Source organism: Meriones unguiculatus, chromosome 12 (genome assembly GCF_030254825.1).
Source record: "Meriones unguiculatus strain TT.TT164.6M chromosome 12, Bangor_MerUng_6.1, whole genome shotgun sequence".
Lineage (NCBI taxonomy): Eukaryota > Metazoa > Chordata > Mammalia > Rodentia > Muridae > Meriones > Meriones unguiculatus.
Window position 1 is genome coordinate 63,036,118 of NC_083360.1, and position 25,856 is coordinate 63,061,973.

Sequence of the window (25,856 nt, forward strand, 5' to 3'; positions counted from 1 at the left end):
TGCAGGCAAATGGTGGAAAATAGAAAAGATCATCCTAAGTTAGGTAACCCAGAAGCAGAAAGACACATATGGTATATACTCACTTATAAGTGGATACTAGACATATAATATAGGATAATCATTGTAAAATCTGTACACCTAAAGAAGCTAAGCAAGAAGGAGGACCCTGGGTAAGATGATCAATCCTCATTTAGAAAGGCAAATGGGATAGACATCAGAAGAGGGAGAAAACAGGGAACAGGAAAGGAGCCTACCACAGAGGGCCTCTGAAAGACACTACCCAGCAGGGTACCAAAGCAGTTGCTGAGACTCAGAGCCAAACTTTGGGCAGAGTGCAGGGAATCTTTTGAAAGAAGGGAAGATAGAAAGACCTGGAGAGGACAGGAACTCCACAAGAAGAGCAACAGAACCAAGAAATCTGGCCCCAGGGATCTTTTCTGAGAATGATACTCCAACCAAGGACCATGCATGGAGATAACCTAGAACCCCTGCACAGATGTAGCCCATGGCTGCACAGTGTCCAAGTGAGGCCCCTAGTAAGGGGAACAGGGACTGCCTCTGACATGAACTGAGTGGCTGGCTCTTTGATCACTTCCCCCTGAGGGGGAACAGCCTTACCAGGCCACAGAGGAAGACAATGCAGCCAGTCCTGATGAGACGTGATAGGCTAGGGTTAGATGGAAGGAGAGGAGACCTCCCCTATCAGTGGACTTGGAGAGGGTCATGGAGGAGGAGATGAGGGAGGTACGTTGGGATTGGGAGGGGAAGAGAGAAGGGCCTACAAAGTGAATACATTGTAATTAATAAAATAAATAAAGTTCAGGTGCCAGGAGATACACCTTCTCATCCCACATCATTCTCTTTCTCATGGGTACAGTGTGCCCAGGCCTAGACCACAAGTTCAGTTTCTTTTTTTCTTTGAAGTTTGGATTCTCTGCTCATTACTAGTATTCACACATGAAGCCAGTGTGGATGGGAAGCCAAGTCAAGCCTGTTGCCATTGTACATGTTCACAGTTTGTACAAGGCAGATATCAGACTCTGTTGAAGAATTGTATAGTCTTGAGTGCTTAAAATGGGACAGAGATCCTGGTGAGGAAGGCCTTTAACATTTAGGATTCATTATATTAGTGAGTTCTTTTAAAACGTTTCACAGTTTTGTTGTTTTCTACCTTTGCTTTTTGCTATATTTTCATATTTAAAAATTTTTAATTATTTTAAAATATACTTTATGTAGAGCAATACAGTTTACATATTAAATGATACCATAATAGAATGATTTAGTATAGTTTTAAATTAAGGAAAAGGGGAAATATCTTAATTTTTTAAATCGGGAAACCATATTTGGCAAGTATTTTTAGCAACTTCAATTTAGTTGAAGGCCAACTGTAAGCACAACTGGAAGACTGTGCAGAAAGAGAGAGCCCTCTAGGAATGCTGCAGTGTCTGAGAATTGAAAGATATTTGGCATTTTCCTTAATCTCCTATTTCTATTAACTTATGAAACCCGGAGCTGAAGGCTTAGTGGTATTATTTATACATTGTAATTATACTAATAAACATCTTTGACCATGACCTTGGAATCTATAGTGCAGAAGAAAAGATTTATTGACTTAGGCTTTGGAAGAAAAATGGGATTCTTATATAAATAGTTACAGGTTACACAGACATACCTGTATATAGTGTGTCCCAGTTAGGTTTGAGCCTTGTTTTCTGATTTTCTCTCAGAAAAGGAGAAGGTTTTTATAAAATCCTGATTCCTGAGAGATCTTTGTTATACTATTGAGTCAACTACAAAGTAACCACTTTACCTGGAAATGTGTGAAAGTAATCAATATGCCTACAAAACTGCTTTTAAACATGTTTGAAATCCTATTTTCCTGGCAGTCTGAATATCAGCATATAGGCCTTCTGTGGCTGGCTTGTCTCTGCTTGCACTCCCACCTCCTCTCTCAGCCTCTCTTTTCTGTACTCAAGCCCTCTCCAGTTAAGGGTTGTTAGGGTACTTGGACTTCGGCTTCTTATTTTGTCCTCTGCCTGCGTTTCTCATGTTTGGCCTGCTTTTTGTAGAGAAGTTTCACCCATAAGAATGTCCCTTGGGCTATGTCTAATCAGCTTTCCCTGGGACCTATAAGGATTTTCACCTTTTAAACCTTTGATTGTGAAATGTAATGAGTCAAATGGGTCCATGGTGGGCTTTTACTTGTTTCTGCCTACTTCTCAGTTCCTTCGTTCAATTTGACTGACTTAGCTGAGGCAGGCATTTGACCTCTGAGTGCCAACCATCTTTTAATGAAGTTGCATTTCCATTGGAACTATACATTTCTGTCTGAACACCAGAGTTTCCAAGTTTCTGCAAGTGATATTGATATAACATATTGCCACTTATAATGTATAAGATTGAATTTGATTTTTCTTTTATTTTCTTTAAAGAGTGATTAATAGAATTAATTTGCTAACATATTTTATGTATTATGAATATGTAATTTTAGTAACTTCCATTATCTTGCATTTGCTCAGCGGTTTGTTTTATTTTCAACTATAGTAGGAACTCTTTATAAACTTAAAACTTTGAGATCAAGGCTTCAGAGACCACGTAAATTCTGTTAGCAGCTGTTCTTAACATTGCATACAAATAGCTAAGATTTAATTATGCTAAGTAATTTTCAGGTAATATCTCATTTAATCTTCAAAATAATTTTGGGAAAAATAGTATCATCAATACTTTACGATAAAAAACAAAAACACATGTAACTTACCCCAGGTTGCAGAGTGTGGAACTGAGCACAGAGATGTTTATCAAAGAAGATGGTAGTATTTTTCTTTGTCATAAAATTATTTATTTTGAATGAACTCAAAAGTGACTGAAATTATATGGTTTAATTTAGATAGTCTACAGTTGATTATGGAGACACTTTCATGTTTTAAGATTTTGTTACTTTATATATGTAGGTGTTTGACTGCATGCATATCTGTGGACTGCATGTGCACCTGGTACCCGCAGAGGCCAGAGGAGGTGTTGGATCTCCCCAGGACCGCCATAACAGACATCTGGCTGTCAGTCATCATGTGGGTGCTGGGACTCAAACCTGGTTCCTCCGCAAAAGTTGTGTCTTAATCGCTGGGCCATATTTGCATGTGTTTATTTTAGTGTTTTGATGAGCCCAGTTTTAAATTAGGAACCACTACAAATTAAGTTAATGGGTTAATATAAAATTAATCACTTACTTATAAGTGGATATTAGACACATAATATAGGATAATCATGCTAAAATCTGTACACCTAAGAAAGCTAAGCAAGAAGGAGGACCCTGGGTAAGATGCTCAATTCTCATTCAGAAAGGCAAATGGGATAGACATCAGAAGAGGGAGAAAATAGGGAACAGGACAGGAGCCTACCACAGAGGGCCTCTGAAAGACACTACCCAGCAGGGTATCAAAGCAGATGCTGAGACTAAGAGCCAAACTTTGGGCAGAGAGCAGGGAATCTTATGAAAGACGGAGGAGATGAAAGACCTGGAGAGGACAGGAGCTCCACCAGAACAACAGAAACAAAAAAATCTGGGCACAGGGGTCTTTTCTGAGACTGATACTCCAACCAAGGACCATGCATGGAGATAACCTAGAACCCCTGCACAGATGTAGCCCATGGCAGCTCAGTGTCCAAGTGGGGAGGGATCCCAGTAAGGGGAACAGGGACTGCCTCTGACATGAACTGAGTGGCTGGCTCTTTGATCACCTCCCCCTGAAGGGGGAGCAGCCTTACCAGGCCACAGAAGAAGACAATGCAGCCAGTCCTGATGAGACCTGATAGGCAAGTGTCAGATGGAAAGGGGGGAGGACCTTCCCTATCAGTGGACTTGGGGAGGGGCAGGGAGGAGATGAGGGAGGGAGGTTGGGATTGGGAGGGGATAAGGGAGGGGGCCACAGCTAGGATACAAAATAAATAAACTAATTAATAAAAATAAATTAAAAAATTAATCATTACCTGAATATAATTCTCTTAGTTGTCATTAATTTAAGACTCATCAATTTTTTTGTTTTATTTGTTTATTTATTTAGTTTTGAGACAGTCTTACTCTGAAGACCAGGCTAGCCTAAAACTTACTATCTAGCCAGGGCTGGCGTGAATTTGCAGGGTCCCTTATGTGTCAGTCTCCAGAGTTCTAGAATTACAAGTCTTCACCACAGTGCCCAGCTTCCATGATAGTTTTGTCTCAGGAATACTTCATTTAATTGTAGTCCATTATTATAAATTTAGAATATCACATTTTTAATGGAATGGGTATAAATTTAAGTACTTAGACTCTTGGGTAATTATTCAAATATATGTTCATAATTCTAACATTAAATGACAACATTTAATTCATCTTAGAGGTAATTTTACCCTTATGTGGAGCTACATATTTAAAATAATTATACTTCTCTATTTCTAGGAAAAACTTAATTAACTTCCTCAAGTTTTATTTGGAAGTTCAGGCACATTTCATCATGGTCTTACTCCTTGAGGAACTGCTGATTAATCTTTTGCATCGAGATCGCAGCAATTTGAACACCAAGTAGTTATTCAGTGAATATGACTTTTCAATGCCTTGAGCTTTGAACAGTGAAAGAAATTATTATTGTATCTTTTATGTTCAGAAAATACAGTGCAAATGTAGGGAATTTTCTAAAAATATGTTAAAGAGTACAGAACAGGTATTATGAAAAAGCTTTGTAATTGTTTACTAAACTATTGTGCAGTTGGAGACTCTAAAATGAGTTTTCATTACTATTGTTATGATGTCCTACACAGGAATGTAAAGTGGTAAAAGTTGAGGTTGGCAATGTGTAAATGTACTTTCAGCTACATTAAGTTTATACATATTATGTTGAAAATACTGAAAAAAGGAGTGCTTTTATGATGATTTTGATGTGTACATCTCATTTTAATGCATGCATTTAATGTGTATATGCAATGTATATATCATACATGTGTTTAAAATATAGTCAGCTATAATTTTAAGAAGGCAAAGAAAGGGAAGAATTTTCTATATGTGTTTTTATTTAGATATTTATGGATAAATAATTACTTTAAAATATTACTGCATGTATTAAATATAAGTTAAGAGAGATTTGGAAAAACCTGCTTTTTATGGTTATAGCTGGGCAGATAACTTTATTTTGGCTAGTAGTATGTATAGTCAATGTTTTCTATATAAAATAGCAGTACAATCATATATGTGTGAATATACCACTTTGTCTCAAGTGACACTACTATTTTTAATATTTAATTAACACTCATTTCTTTTTTTGAGGATTCAGTATTAAAATCAGCCTAGAAAGTGATTTTGTAAGTTAGCTTTTCGGAGACATATAAGTTTCAGAGTAAATTGCCAAGTGTGGAAATTTGTCAGGATGTCCTTTATGATGCTGAGGTTTTAAACCACTCTGCAGTTGCAGAGGCCTTCCAGTGATGAATATTCCTTTGCCTGTCACACATTGCACATCAGCTGTGATCGACACTCTCTAGGCTGATAGGGCATTCTTTACCCGGGACACCGCTGGCTTTATGCTAGAAGTTTTGTGTAGTCACATTGCTGTTTTGCATCTTCTTGGAATCAACATTTTACTTCTAGCTACACGAACAGAGAAAGTTCCATACACACTTTTGATTTTAACAAGACAAGCAATATACACACAGGCTTCCTTTACAGACAGCTTATGTTGGGTAGGCTTGAACTCAGGAGGACAAGAGGCTGTCCCTATCAGGGAGAGGAGCAAATAATTTGACTAACAACACAACATACTGAAGTAACCATTTTCTTCTTTGTAATGCATACAAAAACAAATATATTTTCTAGTTAGTCATACTGACCAAATTTGATCAAATGTTATGTTTTACTATCTGGGTTCTCTTCTTTACTTTTTATATAGGATTGAAAATAGTTATCTTAGAAACACATGTCTAGTGACAATTTTTCTCTTTCTCTGAATTCTTCCTTAGTATTAAAAATTATTTGATGTTGTGTCATTTATAAGTAAATTCGAGAGTATGTGTGCTTAAGGTTAGACACATTTCATTTAGCATTTTCTGGGTTCCAGAAGCAATGTTGCTGACATTTCAAGGAACCACCGCTAGATGGTGACCTCGCTCATTTAGAAAGCTAGAATTGTTTTTTCACCTCAGGTGAATGGGTTGATAACAGAGGGCTCAGAAGTGTGAAACATGCTAATTCTATTGCGAGTTTTTTTTGTAATGATTCAAATGGTACTGTTTATTAGTATGTAAATTCACACACACACAAATCCAATCTGAAACAATCCTGTGTGTTTTGTTATATCGTTACAGTGCTTTCGCAGAATAAATGAAGCATACACCTCACACTCACACATGCACTCCTTCATGCATACATACATGCACATATGCTTTTATACATGTACATATGCACATACATGCATGCATATATATGCAAGTACATATACACACATGCACTCACATGTACATACGTATTCACACTCCCATACTCACATGTGCAAATGTGCACACACATGTACATTCATGCAGGCACACACTTTTATTTTTCAACCATTATTCTGAACAAATACAGGGGTTTTCCTAAGCCCTGTTTCTACAGATATTACATGAAGACTTAGCTCTGTCGCCACTACACTGTTTTCTTGGGGCAGTGTGTGAATTTGCACCGTGTTGTTGAAACTAGGATTGTTTTAGGCATAGGCCTTCACTGTCTTCCCTTATTCTCCCCCCTTCCTCCCTCTCTCCTTCCCTTCTGGTACTGGGGATTGAACCCAGGGCCTAATACATGCTAAGCACGCACTGTACTCCTGCTTACATGTCTGGCTCCCTTTCTATAATTAGTGGGAGTAGAGAGGGAAGGTGAAATTATACGTTTCAGTCAGGACTGTTAAAACAACTTTAATGATTTTTTTTTTTTTTTTTTGTTACACAGTAGGAAACAGTATAGACCCGTCAAGGTATTTCATCTCAGAAAACAATTCCTGCATTAAATTGTCTGTCTGCGTATTTGGTTTCGAAGTAATATATTCTTTTCTTTGTGCATGTTTGCTTTGACTCAGGCCATAGGCCTTCATATAATTTAAATAATCTGCAGGATTTCATATACTAGTAGAAACAAATATAGCTGCTATGATACATTTGTGGTATGTGAATATTAAGTATAGTCCATCTGTATAATAGTAGTGAATTTTAATGAAATACTCCTTAGCTTATGAAGGAAAATTGTTTTCTTCGAAATATGTATTTTGTGTATGTGTTTAGTATATCCATGAATCCTTTTCCTCAGAGGAGAAATGTATTAAATGTTGCTTAGGGTTCAAGCAGAGAGTGAGGCGAGCTGATGTGGAAGGTCCAGCATGGTCCCTGGTGTTTACTGTAATTTGGCAGTTACAGTTTGCATGTGTGATCCCAGGACAGCGTGGAAAATTCTGCTTCACAGCCTGGAACCTTTGAGCATCTTTCCATGCCTCCTGTGACAACAGTTGTCACATTTGGGCATTGAACAGAATCTTACGCAAAGCTCACAGAAAATGTTAAAACGAATCTGGCTGAAAGGACAAGGGTCAGCATCCCTGTGAAAGCCTGTCCTGCAAGTATTCTTCTGCAGCCCCACAAAGTGCTGTGGACAAATCACGTGCAAAGTGAAAAAGTCTAATTTGTCGATCACGTCCAACTTTTGTACAGATTTCACCCATTCTGCTGGCAGGCTCAGCTGTGCCCTGTCTTCCCTGGGCTTCAGTGGATGTGCCACCTCCATTCTGCTGTGGATGCTCTCTGCATCCTGAGCGCTCAGCTCCCGTGTCACCTGCCTTTCAACCCTCCTTTTCCTGATAGCCATTCCTAGGAAGAATTTATTATTTGTGTCTAAACATGTGTTCATCTATACACTAGTTACCTTGGTTTTACACTCTGTACGGTCTGGGCATTTGAGCTCAGTGAACCAGTTTTCTCACTTTTGAAGTGAGATAGTAACAGTCTCTTACTGGAGTTACTATGAGTACCAATGTCTGGAATAAAACAGGAATTCAGAAAATGCTTCTGTTATTATTATTATTCTTTATGGCTTTGATAGCTAGAGAAATTACTTATATATAACATACATGTTACGTGAATAAATTTATAGTATAGTCATTTCCAACATGACTATACTACAACAACAAAACCAAGTTAGGTTTTACTTGGTTAGGTTCCAACAACAAAACCAGGTTAGGTTTTCAGATAAGTATGAAAAACAAAACCCACACAGGCAACAGTGTCTTTGATAATTGCTTATGGAAATTTTACAAGGTTACTCCCTGTAAAATGAAATTCTTAGTGGAAAAATGATTAAGTTATTTCATTTTGGGGGATATCCCTTTCAGTATACTCAAGTGAGCAAACTGTGTACATTACTTTAGTCTTTTTAAAATGTCTCTCGTTTGGAAGGTTAAAATTCAAAGCAAAACACCCATGTTTTCTTCAGTGGACATCTTTAGCTAGACATGAAGAGATTAGTTTGTGTTCAGTGGTCACATTGAATGAAGAATGTTTTTTGTATGGGAGAGCCAAAGTCTCTTTCACTTCCTTGTTAGAATGTGTGCAGCATCAGAACTGCATGGGAAAGGAGTGGTCAGATGAAACAGCAGGTCCTCTTGTTGCTCATTGCCAGTATCACTTCATTCAGCCCTACTGCAGGAAAATGTTTGTGACATGGGATGCCCCAGAGTTTCTGATTCAGTTCTTGGTCTCTCTTTTCATTCCTTTACCTTCCCCCATTTTCTCTACTTCATCTGTGTAGGGGATAATTAAATTCTTTTAAATCTAATACAGTTCTGTTCTTATATACTGATGAGTAAAATTTGGTGTGGGTTTATTTATTGTTTCTATTACTGTACCATTGCAAGCTAGTCAATGTGGCATAAATTATTTGAGGGTGATATTTTGAAATAATTTTGGCAACAAGTGTCTTTCAGTAGTAGCTAAGATTTCTTGAGCAGGGGGAGAAAGCTACAGGTACTGAATTGCACAACTTGATATATTGAATTATTGTTTCTAGTACCAGACATGGTTTCCTCTTGTTGAGTGGGTCAAGTTAGAGAGCTGTTGGTTACTACTAATGCATGCATGCCACTACTGCATTCTTAGAGGTATTCTACCATGTGTGTTGGGGTTCAGACATAGTTCTGTAGGAATGTTGGTTGCTTCCTTCCTTTGGAAGCTTCCATAGTGCCTTCTGGTACAATGAAAGTTTCTTTATTACATAATGATAGTGTTCTTGTCAGCCATATGGCAGACACGCAGCCATATAACGGGGAGAGAAGCTTTACAGAAAGAGTAAAAGAGCCCAAGATACCTGTCCTGGCTGTTTTCTTGTCATCTTGATGCAAGCCAGAGTAATTTAGGAAGAGAAAACTTTTTTTTTTTTTTTTTTTTTTTTTTTTTTTAGGAAGAGAAAACTTAATTGAGAAAATGCCTCCATCAGATTGCCTGTACGGCATTTTCTTAACAGTTAAGGTGGGAAATCCAAGGCTATTGTGAGTAGTGCCAGTTCTGGGTAGGTAGTTCTAGGGTATATAAGAAAGCAGGCTGATGAGAAGACAGGGAACAGGACAAGAGCCTACCACAGACAGCCTCTGAAAGACTCTACTGATTGAGGTATCAAAGCAGAGGCCGAGATCCATAGACAAAATTTGGACAGAGTGCAGGGAATCTTAGGAAAGAAGGGGAGATAGAAAGACCTGGAGAGGACAGGAGCTCCAAAAGGAGACCAACAGAGCCATAAAAACTGAGCTGTGGGGACCCTGAAGAGAATGACACCCCAACCAACAACAATGCATGGAGAGTACCTAAAACCCCAGCTCAGATGTAGCCCATAGACTCAGTCTCCAAGTGGGTTCCCTAGTAAGGGGAACAGGGGCTATCTCTGACATGAACTGATTGGCCTGCTCTTTTTTAAAATATTTTTAAATTTTAGTTTTTATTAATTACACTTTATTCACTTTATATTGCCCCATAGCGCCCTTCTTCCCCCCTCGCAATCCTACCCTTCTTAACCTCTTCTCCACGCATGCCCCTCCCCAAGTCCACTGATAGGAGAGGTTCTCCTCTCCTTTCTTCTGATCCTAGTCTATCAGGTCTCATCAGGACTGGCTGCATTTTCTTCCTCTGTGGCCTGGTAAGGCTGCTCCCGCCTCGGGGGGAGGTGATCAAAGAGGAGGCCAATCAGTTCATGTTAGAGACAGGACCTCACGAAACTAAAAAGCTTCTGTAAAGCAAAGGACACTGTTGTCAGAACAAAATGACTGCCTACAAATTGGGAAAGGATCTTCACCAACCCTATTATCTGACAGAGGGCTAATATCCAGTATATATAAAGAACACAAGAAGTTAAACAGCAACAAATCAAGTAATCCAATTAAAAGACAGAGTACAGAGCTAAACAGAATTCTCAATAGAGGAATGGAGAATGGTCGAAAAACACACAAAAAAGGGGGAACTGTAGAGAGCTGCGTAATGCCGCGCCTTAAAGATGGAGCTGGTTTCCGCCTTCCACCTTCCCGATGGTGAGTGCTCTCTGTCACGAACAACTCCACATTTGGCTAAGGCCGATGATCTGGCTTGCTTCCATGTATGTGGACCTATCTGCATTGCCCACGTGGCATGCTGGGGTTGGCTACCCAGAGGCTATTTAAGCTGTGGGCTGGCTTTCTCCAGGGTCAGATGATTGTTCAAGGTTCCTGAATAAACTGCATTGAAAAAAAAAAAAAAAGAATTGTAGGAAATTCTTTTTTCATTTCTATGAGATGCACATGAGTGTTCTTTAAAATCCAAGAAATTAACCAGCTTATCTATTCTTCTTTGACTAAATTAAATGCTCACTACAAATTATGTAAAAATAATTTGATAAATGAAATACTGTGATGTGGCAAAATATAAAGTGTTGACATTTTTCTGTATTCTGACTTTAAAGGTATAATAAAATCATAAAAATTAGTTAATTAAAAAAAAAAAGAAATGCTTAACGTCCTTAGTTATCAGGGAAATGCAAATCAAAATGACCCTGAGATTTCACCTTACACCCATCAGAATGGCTAAGATAAAAAACTCAAGTGACAACACATGCTGGAGAGGATATGGAGAAAGGGGAACCCTCCTCCACTGCTGGTAGGAATGTGAACTTGTACAGCCACTCTGGAAATCAATCTGGAGTTTTCTCAGACAATTAGGAATAGCGCTTCCTCAAGACCCAGCCATACCACTCCTTGGCATATACACAAAAGAGGCTCAAGTACACAATAAGGACATATGCTCAACCATGTTTGTAGTAGCTTTATTTGTAATAGCCAGAACCTGGAAACAACCCAGATGCCCCTCAACTGAGGAATGGATACAGAAATTGTGGTACATTGGCCTGCTCTTTGGTCACCTCCCCCTGAGCAGGGAGCAGTTTTGCCAGGCCACAGAGGAAGACAGTGCAGCCAGTCCTGATGAGACCTGACAGGCTAGGGTCAGAGGGAAGGGAAGGATGTTCTCCTCTATCAGTGGACTAGGGAAGGGGCAGAGGGACAGAAGGGTAGGATTGGGAGGAGATGAGGGAGGGGGCCACAGCCGGGATATAAATTGAATAAATTGTAATAAATGATAATAATAAAAAAAATTTAAAAAAGAAAGCAGGCTGAGCAAGCCATGGGGAGTAAGCAGTAAGTAACATTCAGCTATGGCCTCTGCTTTGGTTCTTGCATCAGGTTTCTGCCTCAGATTTTCTCAGTGACCTGGAATACATAAGCCAGGTAAACTCTTTTCTCCCCACGTTGTATTTTCTCATGTTCTTTATCACAGCAATAGAAACCTAACTAAGACAATGCCCGTGAAAGCATTTCTAGTCCTTGGCCAATATCCAAAGAAAGAAGGGAAGAAAAAGATGAGTTCCACTTTTTCTTTAGCCTGGCTTAAGGTGAACTTGCCCACCTGAGGGATGTTCCTTTGACCAACTGTTCGGCCAGTCCAATTGGATTAATTCTTGAAGGTCACTGAGGAGTCTTCCCCCCTCCCCCAAAATCAAGTTTTTCCATGTAGCCCTGGCTGTCTTAGAATTCACTCTATAGACCACAGATTCGTCTGCCTCTACCTCCCAAGTGCTGGGATAAAAGGCCTGATCCACCATCATCGAGTTTACAGAGGGGTCTTAAGTTATGGATTCCTTGTCTTGTGATGTCAAAAGGATATAATTCAATAAGGTTGAACCTATTTTTAATTAAATTTTTATATTTAATATTAATTACAGTTTATTTACTTTGTATCCCAGCTGTGTTTTTATCCCAGTCTATTTTACTAGACTTCATTTCAACATGATAGAAAGTAACTGTCTAAAGAAATTGAAATGCTTTGCTGATTTTGTGGAATTTGGTAAAAAAGTTAATATATATATATTTTCATTTTTATTGCATTTTCCCAGTTGGTATTTTATGGGGATTGCATTGAATCTGTATCAAATGATCTTTGGTAAGATAGCAATTTCTCTAAGATCTATAATTAATAAGTGGGAAACTGAAAAGCTTGAAACTGAAAAGCTTCCGTAAAGCAAAGGATACTATCAGTAGAACCAAACAGCAATCTATAGATTGGGAAAATATCTTCACCAATCCTACATTTGACAAAGAGCTAATATCCAGAATATATAAAGAACTCAAGAAATTAAACACCAACAAACCAAATAATCCAGCTAAAAAATAGGAAACAGAGTGAAACAGAGAATTCTCAACAGAGAAATCTTTCAAATGGCAGAGAAGCACTTAAAGAAATGCTCGATGTCCTTAGTCATTGTCATCAGGGAAATGCAAATCAGAACAACCCTGAAGTCTCACACCGGTCAGGGAAAACTCAAGTGAAAACATGTGCTGGTGAGGTTGTGGAGAAAGGGGAACCCTCCACCTCCATTGCTGGTGGGTGTGCAAACTTGTACAACCACTTTGGAAATCAATCTGGCGCTTTCTCAGAAAATTGGAACAGTTCTACCACAAGACCTAGCTGTACCACTTCTGGGCATATATCCAAAAGATGCTCCATTATACAACAAGGACATTTGCTCAATCATGTTCATAGCAACTTTATTCATAATAGCCAGAAACTGGAAACAACCCAGATGTCTTTCAACTAAGAATGGATAAAGAAACTGTGGTATAGGTTTTTTTTTATTTTTTAATTTTTTTAAAATTTTTTATTATTATCATTTATTACAATTTATTCCATTTGTATCCTGGCTGTGTCCCCCTCCCTTGTCTTCTCCCAATCCCACTCTCCCACCCTCTTCTCCCCCATGCCACTCCCCCAGTCCACTGATGGAGAGGTCTTTCTCCCGGGAGCTTCAAGTTGACCTTAGCCTATCCGGTCTCATCAGGACTGGTTACATTGTCTTCTTCTGTGGCCTGGAAAGTCTGCAACCCACCAGGGGGAGGTGATGCTCAGATTCTTATGTGTTGTGTATCCACTTGAGGAAAATGTTTATTTGAGATACGATATCAAACTCTATGAATTCTCATATTGGGTTGAAGAATCATTCTATACTTAAGACCACCAGGCAAGCAAAATTTACACCAGCTGTGGTTAATGGTATAAATAAGCACTTTTTTCTATGTAACACTGAACTCAAATTACTTTTTAAATCTTTAGTGTTTTAATATTATATACACTTTGCATATTTTATATAATAAAATAAACACTTTAAATACTAGGACACTGATTTGATTTTCGCTTTCCTTTCTTATTTTTTAAGTCAGAAAATCTCCACTACCCAAGCTAGCCTAAGACATGCAACCCCTCCCCCATCCCTCGAGTAGTAGGATTAAAAAGGAATGTGCACCGCCATGAACAGTTTGGAAACAGGATTCTCAAAAACCTATCTGGAGTCTTTGGTAATCAGCACAGTAAATCAGATGTAAAAAAATGAGCAATTACTTGGTAAATATGAATTCATAGAAATGTATGCTATTGAATATCGCTTTCTTTTTCTTTACACAGTGAAATACTACCAGCCATTAACAACAAGGGAATCATGAAATTTTCAGGCAAACAGATGGAACTAGAAAAGGTCATGCTGAGTGAGGTAACCCAGAACCAGAAAGACACTCATGGTATATACTCACTTATAAGCGGATTTTAGTCATACAGTACAGGACAGACATACTACAATGCACAGACCCCAAGAAGATAAGTCCTATGGGCATCTTAGGCTTCATGTGGACCCATTAGTTAGGGAAATGGGGATATCTCTGACACACACTATGTTGCCTGCTTTTTGATCACTTCTTCCTGATGGGACTTCCCTACAAGGCCATGAACTCAGTCCTCATGAGCATAGATGAGCTGAGGTGTCTGGATAGGGGGCTCCTCTATTTTGAGGAATGAGGGAGGGGGGATGTGGGAGAGAGGGTGGGACTGGGAGGAGAAGAAGGAGGGGCCTATGACTGAGATGTAAAGTATATTAATAATAATATATATAATCTTTAAAATTATTCTCAGAGTATTATTTTAGTTAATTGCCAATGTTAATGCAGCATTTACATTGTAAGTGACAGTTTCCTACAGCTTAATTCACAGTGGACCCGCTCACAGTATCGCCAAGGGATGTTTCTGGACATCTTGACTGCCCTTTCTCCATTGCTTTTTGAGTCACCGTCTCTGTGTGGCCCACACTGGCCTTGAATTTGTGATTCTGCTGCTTTGAACTTTCCAAGTACCAGGTGCAGGTAGAAGAGCGATGGCATGTTAAGTACTAATGTCCTTGACACACGTATCTCAAATCACACTTGGAAACTACCTGCATGTGACAATCATCGTGCTGTTGATGTTGCTACACCAAGATCAGCTCTTCACACAACCTCTTCTTGTTCTCAGCTCCTAAGGAGTGCAAGGGGAGAGAATGACACAGCTCCTGTGTTGGATTTTACCAATTACAGATTTCCCAGCAGGCTCCCAGTCTTTATACAACTGAGGGCAGGGGAGCCACTTAGCATGCCATGAGCCACAGTGAATGCAGTTAGCCCCCTCTTATTTGTTTTGGTCCTTTTTGAGTGAATTTTCCAGTTGAATGGGCTTATGGGTCTCTTTACTATATACCTCCGCCCCCTTTTTTTTTGACAGGTAAAATATGTTTCAACCATTTCCTGCCCAGCTTTCACTATCATCTACCTCTTCTAGTCTGACATAAAGAGTTCTGTGCTTTGCATGTGAGGCCTAGGACAAACAGCATTCAGTGCACTTTGAACACTTTCATGAGGCTTTTCATTTTGTATTTTACTATTGGCACCTTTCATGTACTTACTGGGAAAGATTTTTCGTTTCTTTATATATAAACAGAATTTAGAAAGCTATTTTCAAAGGACAATATGAGAATATACCAATAACCATAAGATATTTTACAATAGAATCTTAGAGCATACTTTGAAATTTTAAGGGTAAATTTTCATTGCTCATTTGCTCTGCTTTTTGTTGTTGTTCATCCAATATATGGACTATTTGTAGAAATATGTCTACAAAGCATTGTTTTATTCTTTTTAAACTGTGTTAACAAAGTAGTTATTTTAAAAATTAAATATTTAAGGGTCTGGGGAGATGGCTCAGTGGTTAAGAGCGTGTTGCTCTTGCAGAGGACCTGAGTTTAGTTGCTGGCATCCACGCTTGGGATGCTTACAAGGGCACTGCACCTAAATGTACAAGCTCACATACAGACATATGCATATGCACATAATTATTAAGTATATATGTATCTGAATATATGTATGTAAATAGGCTAGATATAACATAGACACTGAGATGCTACATGCAGATTTAGATTTATTTAAACAAGACTGTAATGACATGAGATCTAGAAACATAATTATTGTATTAATTATATTTTAAGATTTATTCAGTCCTCTCTGCTTATAGGATACTTTCATATCTGTTGTCTTACTATACACATACATATACATGTCTATGTGTATATATGTATATACACACACACTACACAGTTATTGCCAACCATTACACACTGAAAATGGAGAAGTTGTCAATCTTCAGCTTCATTTTGTAAGTATGTTGTCTACCTTCACGAAAGTATGAGAAGCTAATAATAGAAAATGGTAAAAGATAATGGCCTTGGGGAATCTATCTTAAAATTGCAAAACATTGCTGTTAATTCTAGAAAATAAGGATATAAAGAAAGAAAAACACAGAAATTAATTATACTACATAGTGCCATCTCTTTCTATTGTGTATTTGTTATAAATTACCTAATTGCTCATCGCACACAGACTGTCAACCTAATTGTAGACTATAGTGAGTTCTGGTTTTACATATGTATGCCCTGCAGTGAGCTCAGTGGTTGGATCATTTAAGCATTGTGCCTTCTGTGAACTTGCAGTTTGATTTCTCAGTAGCAACTCAAATTAATTCTTGATTAGCATAATTTTTTAACGATCACTTTCTAGCTTGATGAAGATGGCACCAGGTCCTTTTCTAGCTTTGGAATGTTTTGTCCAGTTTACTGCTGGCTAGAAGTGTTTATTCAGAAGTCACAGTTGGGTAGCAGTCAGTGTATTGTGTTACTGTGATCACTGGTCAATGTTTGCCATGTTGGACATCAAACCAGTAACTCCGTGTATGAAGGGCAGGCCCTCTGTTGCTGAGCTGCATCTTAGCTTTGCAAACTTAGTTTTAAAAATTGTTAAATTTTCCCCTGACCTTGGAAACATTGTTTAAAGTTTGTCTTCTTGCTTTCACCTTGAATGGCTGACTTTTTTTTATACCAAATTGAATAGCCATTAGTTTTTAGTCTGCAGGAATGTGGATCCAAACATATTTCCCATTAGATGAAAGAAAATCTATAAAAGTTGTATCTCCTTGAGCTCAGTTTTCCTAGTGGCCTAATGGTCTAAAGCACAAAATTGTGTCCTCATGGGAACAATTGTAGGTGAGTCTCTTGACGTGCGGAAATATGAATTAGAGAGAGATGTGTACACCACGCAGATAACTTTAACTCTTGTATTGTACGCCTATATAGATTCAGGAAATACATTTTATGATTGAGACATGGTTTCTCTGTGTAACCCTGGCTGCCCTGGAACTTGCTCTGTAGACCAAGCTGGCCTTCAAACTCAGAGACCTGCCTGTCTCTGCCTCCCAAGAGCTAGGATTAAAGATGTGCACCACCTGATACCTTTTTCTCAGAGGCGGGACCTGGGGCATCAACCCGCATGCAATCAGACATGCTCTTCTCTGGGTCCAAAGCGGCTGACCCTGAGTGCAGTGCTTAGCCTCGCATCCTGAGCGTATCATTTTAGCTTTTTATGGTATCCAACCATGCTTGGGGAGAATGTCCTGCTTCAATGGCTGGGTCTGATGCTCTTTGGGTGGATGACACCTAAATGAACATCTGTACAAAGTCCCAATTTATTTCTAATATCAGAGATCAGGACTCTACTCTTGCCTGATGCGTCTAAAACAAAAAGGGGGAACTGTAGAGAGCTGCGGAATGCTATGCCTTAAAGATGGAGCTGGTTTCCACCTTCCACCTTCCCGATGGTGAGTGCTCTCTGTCACGAACAACTCCACATTTGGCTAAGGCCGAGGATCTGGCTTGCTTCCATGTATGTGGACCTATCTGCATTGCCCCTGTGGCACGCCTGGGTTGGCTACCCAGAGGCTATTTAAGCTGTGGGCTGGCTTTCCTCGGGGTCCGAGGATTGTTCAATGTTCCTGAATAAACTGCATTGGAAAAAAAAAAAAAAAAAAAGAAAGATGTGCACCACCACCACCCAGATGAAATTAAAATTTTTTTAAAACACTTAGAAGAATTATAAACATTACACATTTTGTGTGGCTTTAAATTAACATTTGCTGAAATAATTAGACATATTATATTTAGGGCATCAATTTTTAAAAGACTTTTCTTAAAAGGAAGAATATAAAAAAGACTTATATTGGTGATGGCTACAAAACTCTATGAACATACTAATCCCTTATAAGTTATACAAATAATTAATTGAATGGTATGTGAGTTATATCTCAATAGATCTGTTTTCTCTACACAAAATATGTTACTAGGGCGAAGGAATATAATTTCAATTTATAGCCATAATTAAAGAAATTATTAACCTTACTAAACATTTAAAGATTTAGTACTACAAAATTATGAATGACTTAAAATAATTTGTGTTTTTATTCAGTAGTAACATGTGTATCACAGAAACATTAGAAACTATAAGTAAAATATTTAAAAATATGTGGGTGTTTAGTATCTCCTACCATGTATCTATCCCTAAGCTCTTCTGTATTCTCTGTTTTCTTTGTGTTCATACTGTGCTTTGCTAGCTTTTCCTACTAGTAAATAGCTTTTCATGATCAATTAAAGAAAATAGGTGTAAGTACCTTCTTGTTATAGTAGTTTCCTGGAAGCTTTTGTCTTTTCCCCTCTTGGATCATGAGAGATATACATGAAGGTGAGTATTAACTGAAAAGAAATACCATAATGATATATGGTAGATGGGATATCATTTTAAATTTTGTTTTTGAGCATTTTTGGATTTAAAGTGAAAAGTAGAATCTTTGATGAAAATATTGACACGAGTTCTTGGGTCAGCAGAATATTTTTTACCTTTTAAAAGACTCTTATTATAATGTATAGCATTAACTTTCTAACAGCTCAAATTATTCACAACTCTATTTAAAGATAAGTTCAGTATCAGGCTTTGAGTTTTCTTTTCTTTCTTTCCTTTTTTATTTTTTTTGTAAATATTAAAACCTGAGTACAAAATGAGGGCTGTAGTGTGGATTAAGTGAAGTATCTCAAGGCTGTGCCGTTCTGATAACTGAACCTGGAGTGACCTTTCTCAGACACAATTACAGAGCTGTATGTTTTTCCTTTAATTTCATCAGGGGTTTAATTAGTATACAAATAAAACTTCCCTTATCTTCCTTTCTACCTAATTGGCTTGTCTTCGCTTATATATGAAGTATGTGAAAGTGGGCTGTAATTAGGGTGACCGTGTTAACCTTTTTCCCTCAAATGTACTGTTGCCTAAAGGCCTCAAGGCCTAAAAACAGTGCTCCGGATTATTGCTTTGCAATCACTATGGCTGTCCCACAGGTTTTCTCATGAGCAGAAGGGCTTTGGGTGCTGCAGGTTCCCACTGCTTAACAGGATCTTCATTCTTCTCCCCACTAAATGTTTATTGATTATCTCGCTGTTCCAGGCTCAGCCTCCAACAACTTAATATCAGGTGACAGTCAGGAGAGTTCTCCAAGTAATTAGAGTTGAGCATTGGGGGAACAATTAGGAGCAGAGTTATTAAACTTGATTTATCCTATTCTCTCCTGAACAGTTTCTTGGATATCAGAACATCACACTTTCACAATCTACCCTGGTTGAGAAATTAGTGGCTAACCTGCTGCTTATCATTGTTGCCTTGCTGCCCAGAGGCACACCCTCTTGGTTTCAGTCATTCAGCTGGAAATATTAGAGTCCATAAAGTTTATCATGGGTTTTAATTAGGTGAATCTGAGCAAGAGAAGAGAAAAACACAACTTAGGAATTTACAAGTAGTGTGTGTATTGTATATGTGAAACACATTTGTATGTAAGTATGTGGAATATATAAAATCAGTATATGTAAAATGTACAACATAGTTTGCTGAACAGAACAGTGTGGTTTGGAAATGAAGCAAACGGATGAGCTGTCTCAGGTTGGGCGAGCAAGGCTGAAGTGTGTGTTAAAGCCCTGGAAGCCCCGTCACAAGTACACACTCCAATCTTAAGACTTACTAAGCGTGGCAGTGCGAATGAACTAGTACACACATCATTTCTTTTGAAAGAAGAGCTGAAGCTTATGCTAACTGGTGGCAGACAAGTAGCCCCTTTGAATTGCTTGGGATATGGCAGAAATAATGTTTAAAACAAATAAATTTTATTTTTAAACAAATAATTCCTTAATACTTCAAAGCTTTTAAGTATCTTAACAAAATTACTAGAATTGGAATTTAAAAAATATCTGTTCTTTCTTGTTATTAAACATTGTTTGATACTTCCTCAGTGAAATATTCCTTTTCAAATATTTAAGATAAATTAAATTTTAACATAAATATAAGGGTACAACTTCTATAGTAACATGATGTTTTAATACATGAATACATTATGTAACGTTTAAATCATATCAAACACATATATCTTCTAAGCATTTATAATTTCTATTAGGGGAAATATCAATTCATTTTTTTAGGTTTTAAAAATATATGGTATATTGCTGGAACTTCTTCTACCTGATGGACATGCAGTACCCACTGATCAACTTTGCAGTGTTCTTAAAGATCTATTACTAATAATATCTGAAAATAAGTTTAAGTATCTAGTAAGTAACTGTTGTTGTCTCATTAGTAATTTTTGGATTCTTATACATGTAGTAGTACCTTGACTGAAGTGAATTTCTGAATTTAAAAGCTTGCAGCATTTTTAGACACCTGATATCACTGTGATTATATTAAGGGGAGAGTTTCAAACACAAAACCGTAGCACACTGCTTCTTCATGGGCCTGAGAACCACAGTTGTGGAGATTCATGTGTGCCTGGACTAGCAAAAGCAGTAAAACAGAAGTGTGTGTAGTCAGTTGTTTGGCTGCGTTTTCAACAAATTTAATTATAAAAATTTTGATAAGCTTATTTTAGAAATCTTATAGGACAAGGGTGATCAGATTTTTGGCGTTCAGAAGATCACCTGACCCCCATAGTTTTTTGCAGCCTAGAGTTTTAAACTGGGTCTAGAAAATATTCCTTAAAATTGTTTCCAATTCTATTACTTTCTCACCTCATCCTCTAAAAACTGTATAATTGAATGCTGCAATTTCAGTGCTACAGTGGTGTTTAAAGAACTGCGAACCCACAGTTTTTACTTCTGTGATAAGGAAAACATTTATAAACTCTAACTCATTATGAATGCCAGCATTATTTTGTTAGCTAAACATGCTGTTCATTCTTACGTAGTTACCCTTGATGTGGAAGTTATTTGTTGGAAAGCAAGTAAAAATTATTGCTAAGTCATATTTGTCTACTGACATGTGTTTAGCAGTCTGTCACAGACAGTTATAAATACGCATGAGCCCACCATGTCCCCAGCATCCTGGTTTCCTGTCCCCAACCATCCGCTTTGGTGGGCATCTGATAGCTCTTATTCATGTCTAATAGAATCTAACCTTCATGCACTTTGTCCCATAAATTCTTTATTTTTTCATCATTAAAAGCAAGGACTTATAGCTTGAGATTTCTGTAGTAAGAAATTCTTTTAGTAATAATATGGTTTCCTTTACTTTATGTAATAAAATAGAATTATATTCTGAAGCCAGATATTTCCCCCAAACAGTATAGTTCTCATTTCTAATTAGCAAGTATGTAAAAATTTTGCAGGAAATTTGTTAAACCTTGATGTATAATGACCCAAGTCCCCTTCTCATCCAGGGCTGTATTCTTCTTTGTCTAATAGCCTATGGCATAAATTGAAGTTAATTATCAGGGCTGACAAGTAACTCTGTTTTCCGTCTGCTTGCAGAGTCTCTCCGAGGCAAAGATGGAACTGAGAAGGAAAGATCAATCTCTACGTCAGCTCAATAGACATCTTACCCAGCTGGAGCAGGACAAGCGTCGACTGGAGGAGAACATCCACGATGCAGAGAGTGCCCTCCGCATGGCAGCCAAGTGAGCATTTGGACCGTGGGGAGATCACTTAAAACAGACAAAAGATCAATTCTTACTTTCATGCTCTGGGTTTTAGCCCTGGATAATACAGTGCTAGAAAACAAAAGTGCAGCTGTCTCTCTTTGAAATTCTCTGATATGCCCTCAAAAAGAAAACTCTTAACACACTAAGTGTATATTTTATTGAGAAGCCTCAGAAGCATAAGCTTCTATATAGCCTCAGATTATGCATAGCTGGTGCTCAGTGGCATCGCATGTTTGAGACCACATATTCATTAGTGGAGAACATAAAATCGCTTATTTAAAAGTTTCACATAGTTATATTGTTTGTTTCTATTATTTATTCCTTATCACCTTCTGCTTTCCTGGCTCCCACCCCTGATTTTGCTTTGTAGATTCCGCTGATAATACAAGTAACATTTCCACTAGGAAATGTTGGTATACAATCAAAACGTGTGTCACAGCCTTAAAATGCAGCTAAGACATGTTGATCATGGGAATCCATTTAAGCTTATATAGGTATATGCTAAAGTATATTTAATAGAAAAAAATTCCATTTCAATGTGAAGAGCTAAGCTAATGTAGAGAATGTTTTTTTTTGTTTAGCATGTAACAAGCGGGCACACATGCGGTGTTGAAATTGAACAGTTCTGTTGAGCTCTCATTTGATCCCCCTATCAAGGTTTATGGTCTACCTTACAGCAGGCTGCTGTTCAACAGCACAATGTGATTCTAATTGATTCACTGTGCTTAGAATTTTTAATTCATGAAAATGAAAAAATATTAGTTCACAATTTTGAGACAGACTCCTGTTAGATACGAACTGTGAATGTGAATATATTTTATAAATTTCAGGATAGAGCCTGTAAGTCACAGGGCAGGACATCTGTGATCTTAGAACAGCAGTCCCTATTGCCTCTGGGTTGATGACATCACTTATGCATGGGGAGAAGATGAATTCCAAAGTACATATATTGGCTTGTTTAAATGAACAGTTTTTTTTGAAAATTGTACAGCTATATAATATTGTATCTCCACATGAAATGAACATAATTTTTTATTTCAAAAATGTAAGTTTGACTACCTCACATTTGTTGCCATTTTCTTGATCTCCTCTCATTGAGTGAAGAAGCAGACTAGGTTGTTAACTCTGCACTTCACAGAACATGAAGTTCTTAGATGCATGAAGACAGGATCATAACCCTCCAGACTTACATTGTGTTTTTCTAGTGCCGATGTTAACTTAGGACTCAGGTGTCTGACTCATTTCTATGGGTTAGGGTTTATAAAACTAAAGAAGAGTGATTAAAACTGGAGCGTTGCTATATTGTTTACATTTTTCCATTCATACATTACTATTAAAATCTTGTCTTTACATTTAACTCATAGTGTTTATTTTATTATGAAAGCTGAATAAACACACAGACCACGAAGAGAACTTTTAACCACACATGCATTGTCAGGCCACAGAGGGTTTTAATGAAATTATGACAGCATGAAAGACAGAAGAAAGACAATAATATTTTACACAATATCACTGCTCACAATATTTTGCCACCAACTAAAGATTTAAAGAATATCTTATTTTTAAGAGCATTTATTTTGTGGATAATAAATAATGTAATCATAGTTTATTCTTTCCATTTTCTTAACTTATGGTCTCTTTCCCACAGTTTGGAACAAATAGCATAAGTAAGCATAACAGTTAAGTGTAAAATATATCAGTGGCTATGGTTATGTTTTATACTTTCTTTACATGTGTATGGTGTGAGTGTGGGTATGTGTTACATATGACAGCCATAGATTGACACTGAGTCTCTTTTGGGTTAGTTTTCACTCTGTTTGTTGAGGCAAGAGCTGAGGCTCACTAATTTCCTTCAGTGGCACTAGCCATCTTGCCTGAGAACCTGTGTCTGCCTTGTGAGGACTGGGATTACAGGCTGGCTGTCACTGCTTCTCAGCTTCTCCTGTGTGTGTGTGTGTGTGTGTGTGTGTGTGTGTGTGTGTGTGTGTGACCTAGGGGATCTGGATCCCGTCATATGAGCACAGGGAACACTTCATTCACCAGGACTCCTCCGCAGCTCAAGTCCTATGCTTTTAAAGAGAGATCAAAGACAGCTAGTCATAATGACTTAGGCTAAGATGTAAACAAATGTAAAAAGGTAATTGGGTTATACTCACACTTAATCTTTATTTTTGTTTTGTTTTAGAGACAAAGAATGTGTTGCCAATCACATGAGAACAATAGAAAACATGCTTCATAAGGTATTAAAAATTTTTTGTTTTCTTTCTTTCATTTTTATTATTATTTTTATTAATTACAGTTTATTCACTTTATATTCCACCTGTAGCTCCTTCCTTCTTCCACTCCCATCTCTTTCCTCCCTCTTCTTCACCCATGCCCCTCCCCGAGTCCACAGGTAGGGGAGGTCTTTCTCCCCTTCCTTCTGATCCTAGTCTATCAGGTCTCATCAGGAGGGTATCAAAGAAGATGCTGAGACTCAGAGCCAAACTTTGTGCAGAGTGAAGGGAATCTTATGAAAGAAGTGGGAAATAGTGAGACCTGCAGAAGACAGGATCTCTACAAGGAGAGCAACGGAACCAAAAAATCTGGGCACAGGGGTCTTTCCTGAGACTGGTACTCTAACCAAGGACTATGCAAGGAGATAACCTAGAACCTCTGCACAGATGTAGCCCGTGGCAGTTCAGTTAAGTGTGTTCCATAGTAATGGGAGCAGGGACTGTCTCTGACATGAACTGATTGGCCTGCTCTTTGATCACCTCCCCCTGAGGGGGGTGCAGCCTAATCAGGTATTACAATTTTTTTTTTGAGTTACACTTTTAATCTTTTTTTTTTTTTTTTAGCTATTACAATTTTTAAATCACTCAACTTGTGCTATGATTGTTCTGGGACATTATTTTAATTTTTTTTTGCTTTTTTCTTTTAATTTTTAATTTTATTTTATTTATATATTTACTTGTTATAATTTATTCACTTCGTATCCCTGCTGCAGACCCCCACCCCCTTGTCTCCTCTCAGTCCCACCCACCATCCCTCTTTTCTCCCTATTCCCTTTCCCAAGTCTGCTGATAGGGGAGGACCTCCTCCCCTTCTGTCTGACCCTAGCTTATTGGGTCTCATCAAGGCTGGCTGCATCATCTTCCTCTGTGGCCTGGTAAGGCTGCATCCCCCAGGGGGAGGTGATCAAAGAGCCAGCCACTGAGTTCATGTCACAGACAGCCCCTGTATCCCTTTCTAGGGAACCCATGGAGACTGAGCTGCCATGGGCTACATCTGTACAGGGGTTCTAAGTTATCTACATGCATGGTCCTTGGTTGGAGTATCAGTCTCAGAAAAGACCCTTGTGCCCAGATTTTTTGGTTCTGTTGCTTTCCTTGTGGCACTTCAGTCTCCTCAAGGCCTTTCTGTCTCCCTCTTCTTTCATAAGATTTTTTGCACTCTGCCCAAAGCTTGGCTATGAGTCTTAGCATCTGCTTCAATGACCCTGCTAGGTAGAGTCAGAGGCCCTCTATTTTTAATTCTTAAAGTTTTATTTTCTTTTACTTTGTTTTTTCCTTTTCTTTATTCTCTCATACAATACATACTGACCACAGCCTCCCTTCCCTCTATTCTTTGCAGTGTTCCTTCCACTTCCCCCTCCCTGAGATCCTCCTCAGTTTCCCTTTAGAAAAGAGCAGGCCTCCCAGGGATATCAACCCAGCATGGTATAACAAGATACAGGAATACTGGGCATAAACCCCCATATCAAGGCTGGACAGTGCAACCAGCAAGAGGAAAAGGGTTCCATGAGCAGGCAAAAGAGTCAGAGACATCCCAACTTCCACTGGTAGGAGTCCCACAAAAACCACTAAACTACACAACCACAACATATATGCAGAAGACCTAGTGCAGACCCATCATGGCTTTTTCAGTCTCTCTGAGACCCTATGATTCCTGCTTAGTTAATTCTTTGGGCCATTCTCCTGGTGTCTATGACCCTCTGGCTTCTACAGTCCTTCCTCTCCCTGTTCTGCTGGGATTTCCCAAGCTCTGCTTAAGGTTTGACTGTGGGTCTGCATCTGATCTCATAAGCTGCTAGAGGAAGCATCTCTGATGACAATTGGGCTAGGCACCAAACCTAA

At 38.2% G+C, this 25,856-nt stretch overlaps 1 protein-coding gene across 1 annotated transcript in view; it reads left to right on the forward strand.

Annotated features, from left to right (window-relative positions):
* Ccdc171 (coiled-coil domain containing 171) overlaps positions 1-25,856 on the forward strand; it is a 324,843-nt gene that overhangs the window by 176,459 nt on the left and 122,528 nt on the right. The window contains exons 22-23 of the mRNA XM_060365796.1: positions 21,569-21,714; positions 23,924-23,978. Coding sequence (XP_060221779.1) covers positions 21,569-21,714; positions 23,924-23,978 — 201 coding nt within the window. The remainder of the gene's footprint in view (positions 1-21,568; positions 21,715-23,923; positions 23,979-25,856) is intronic.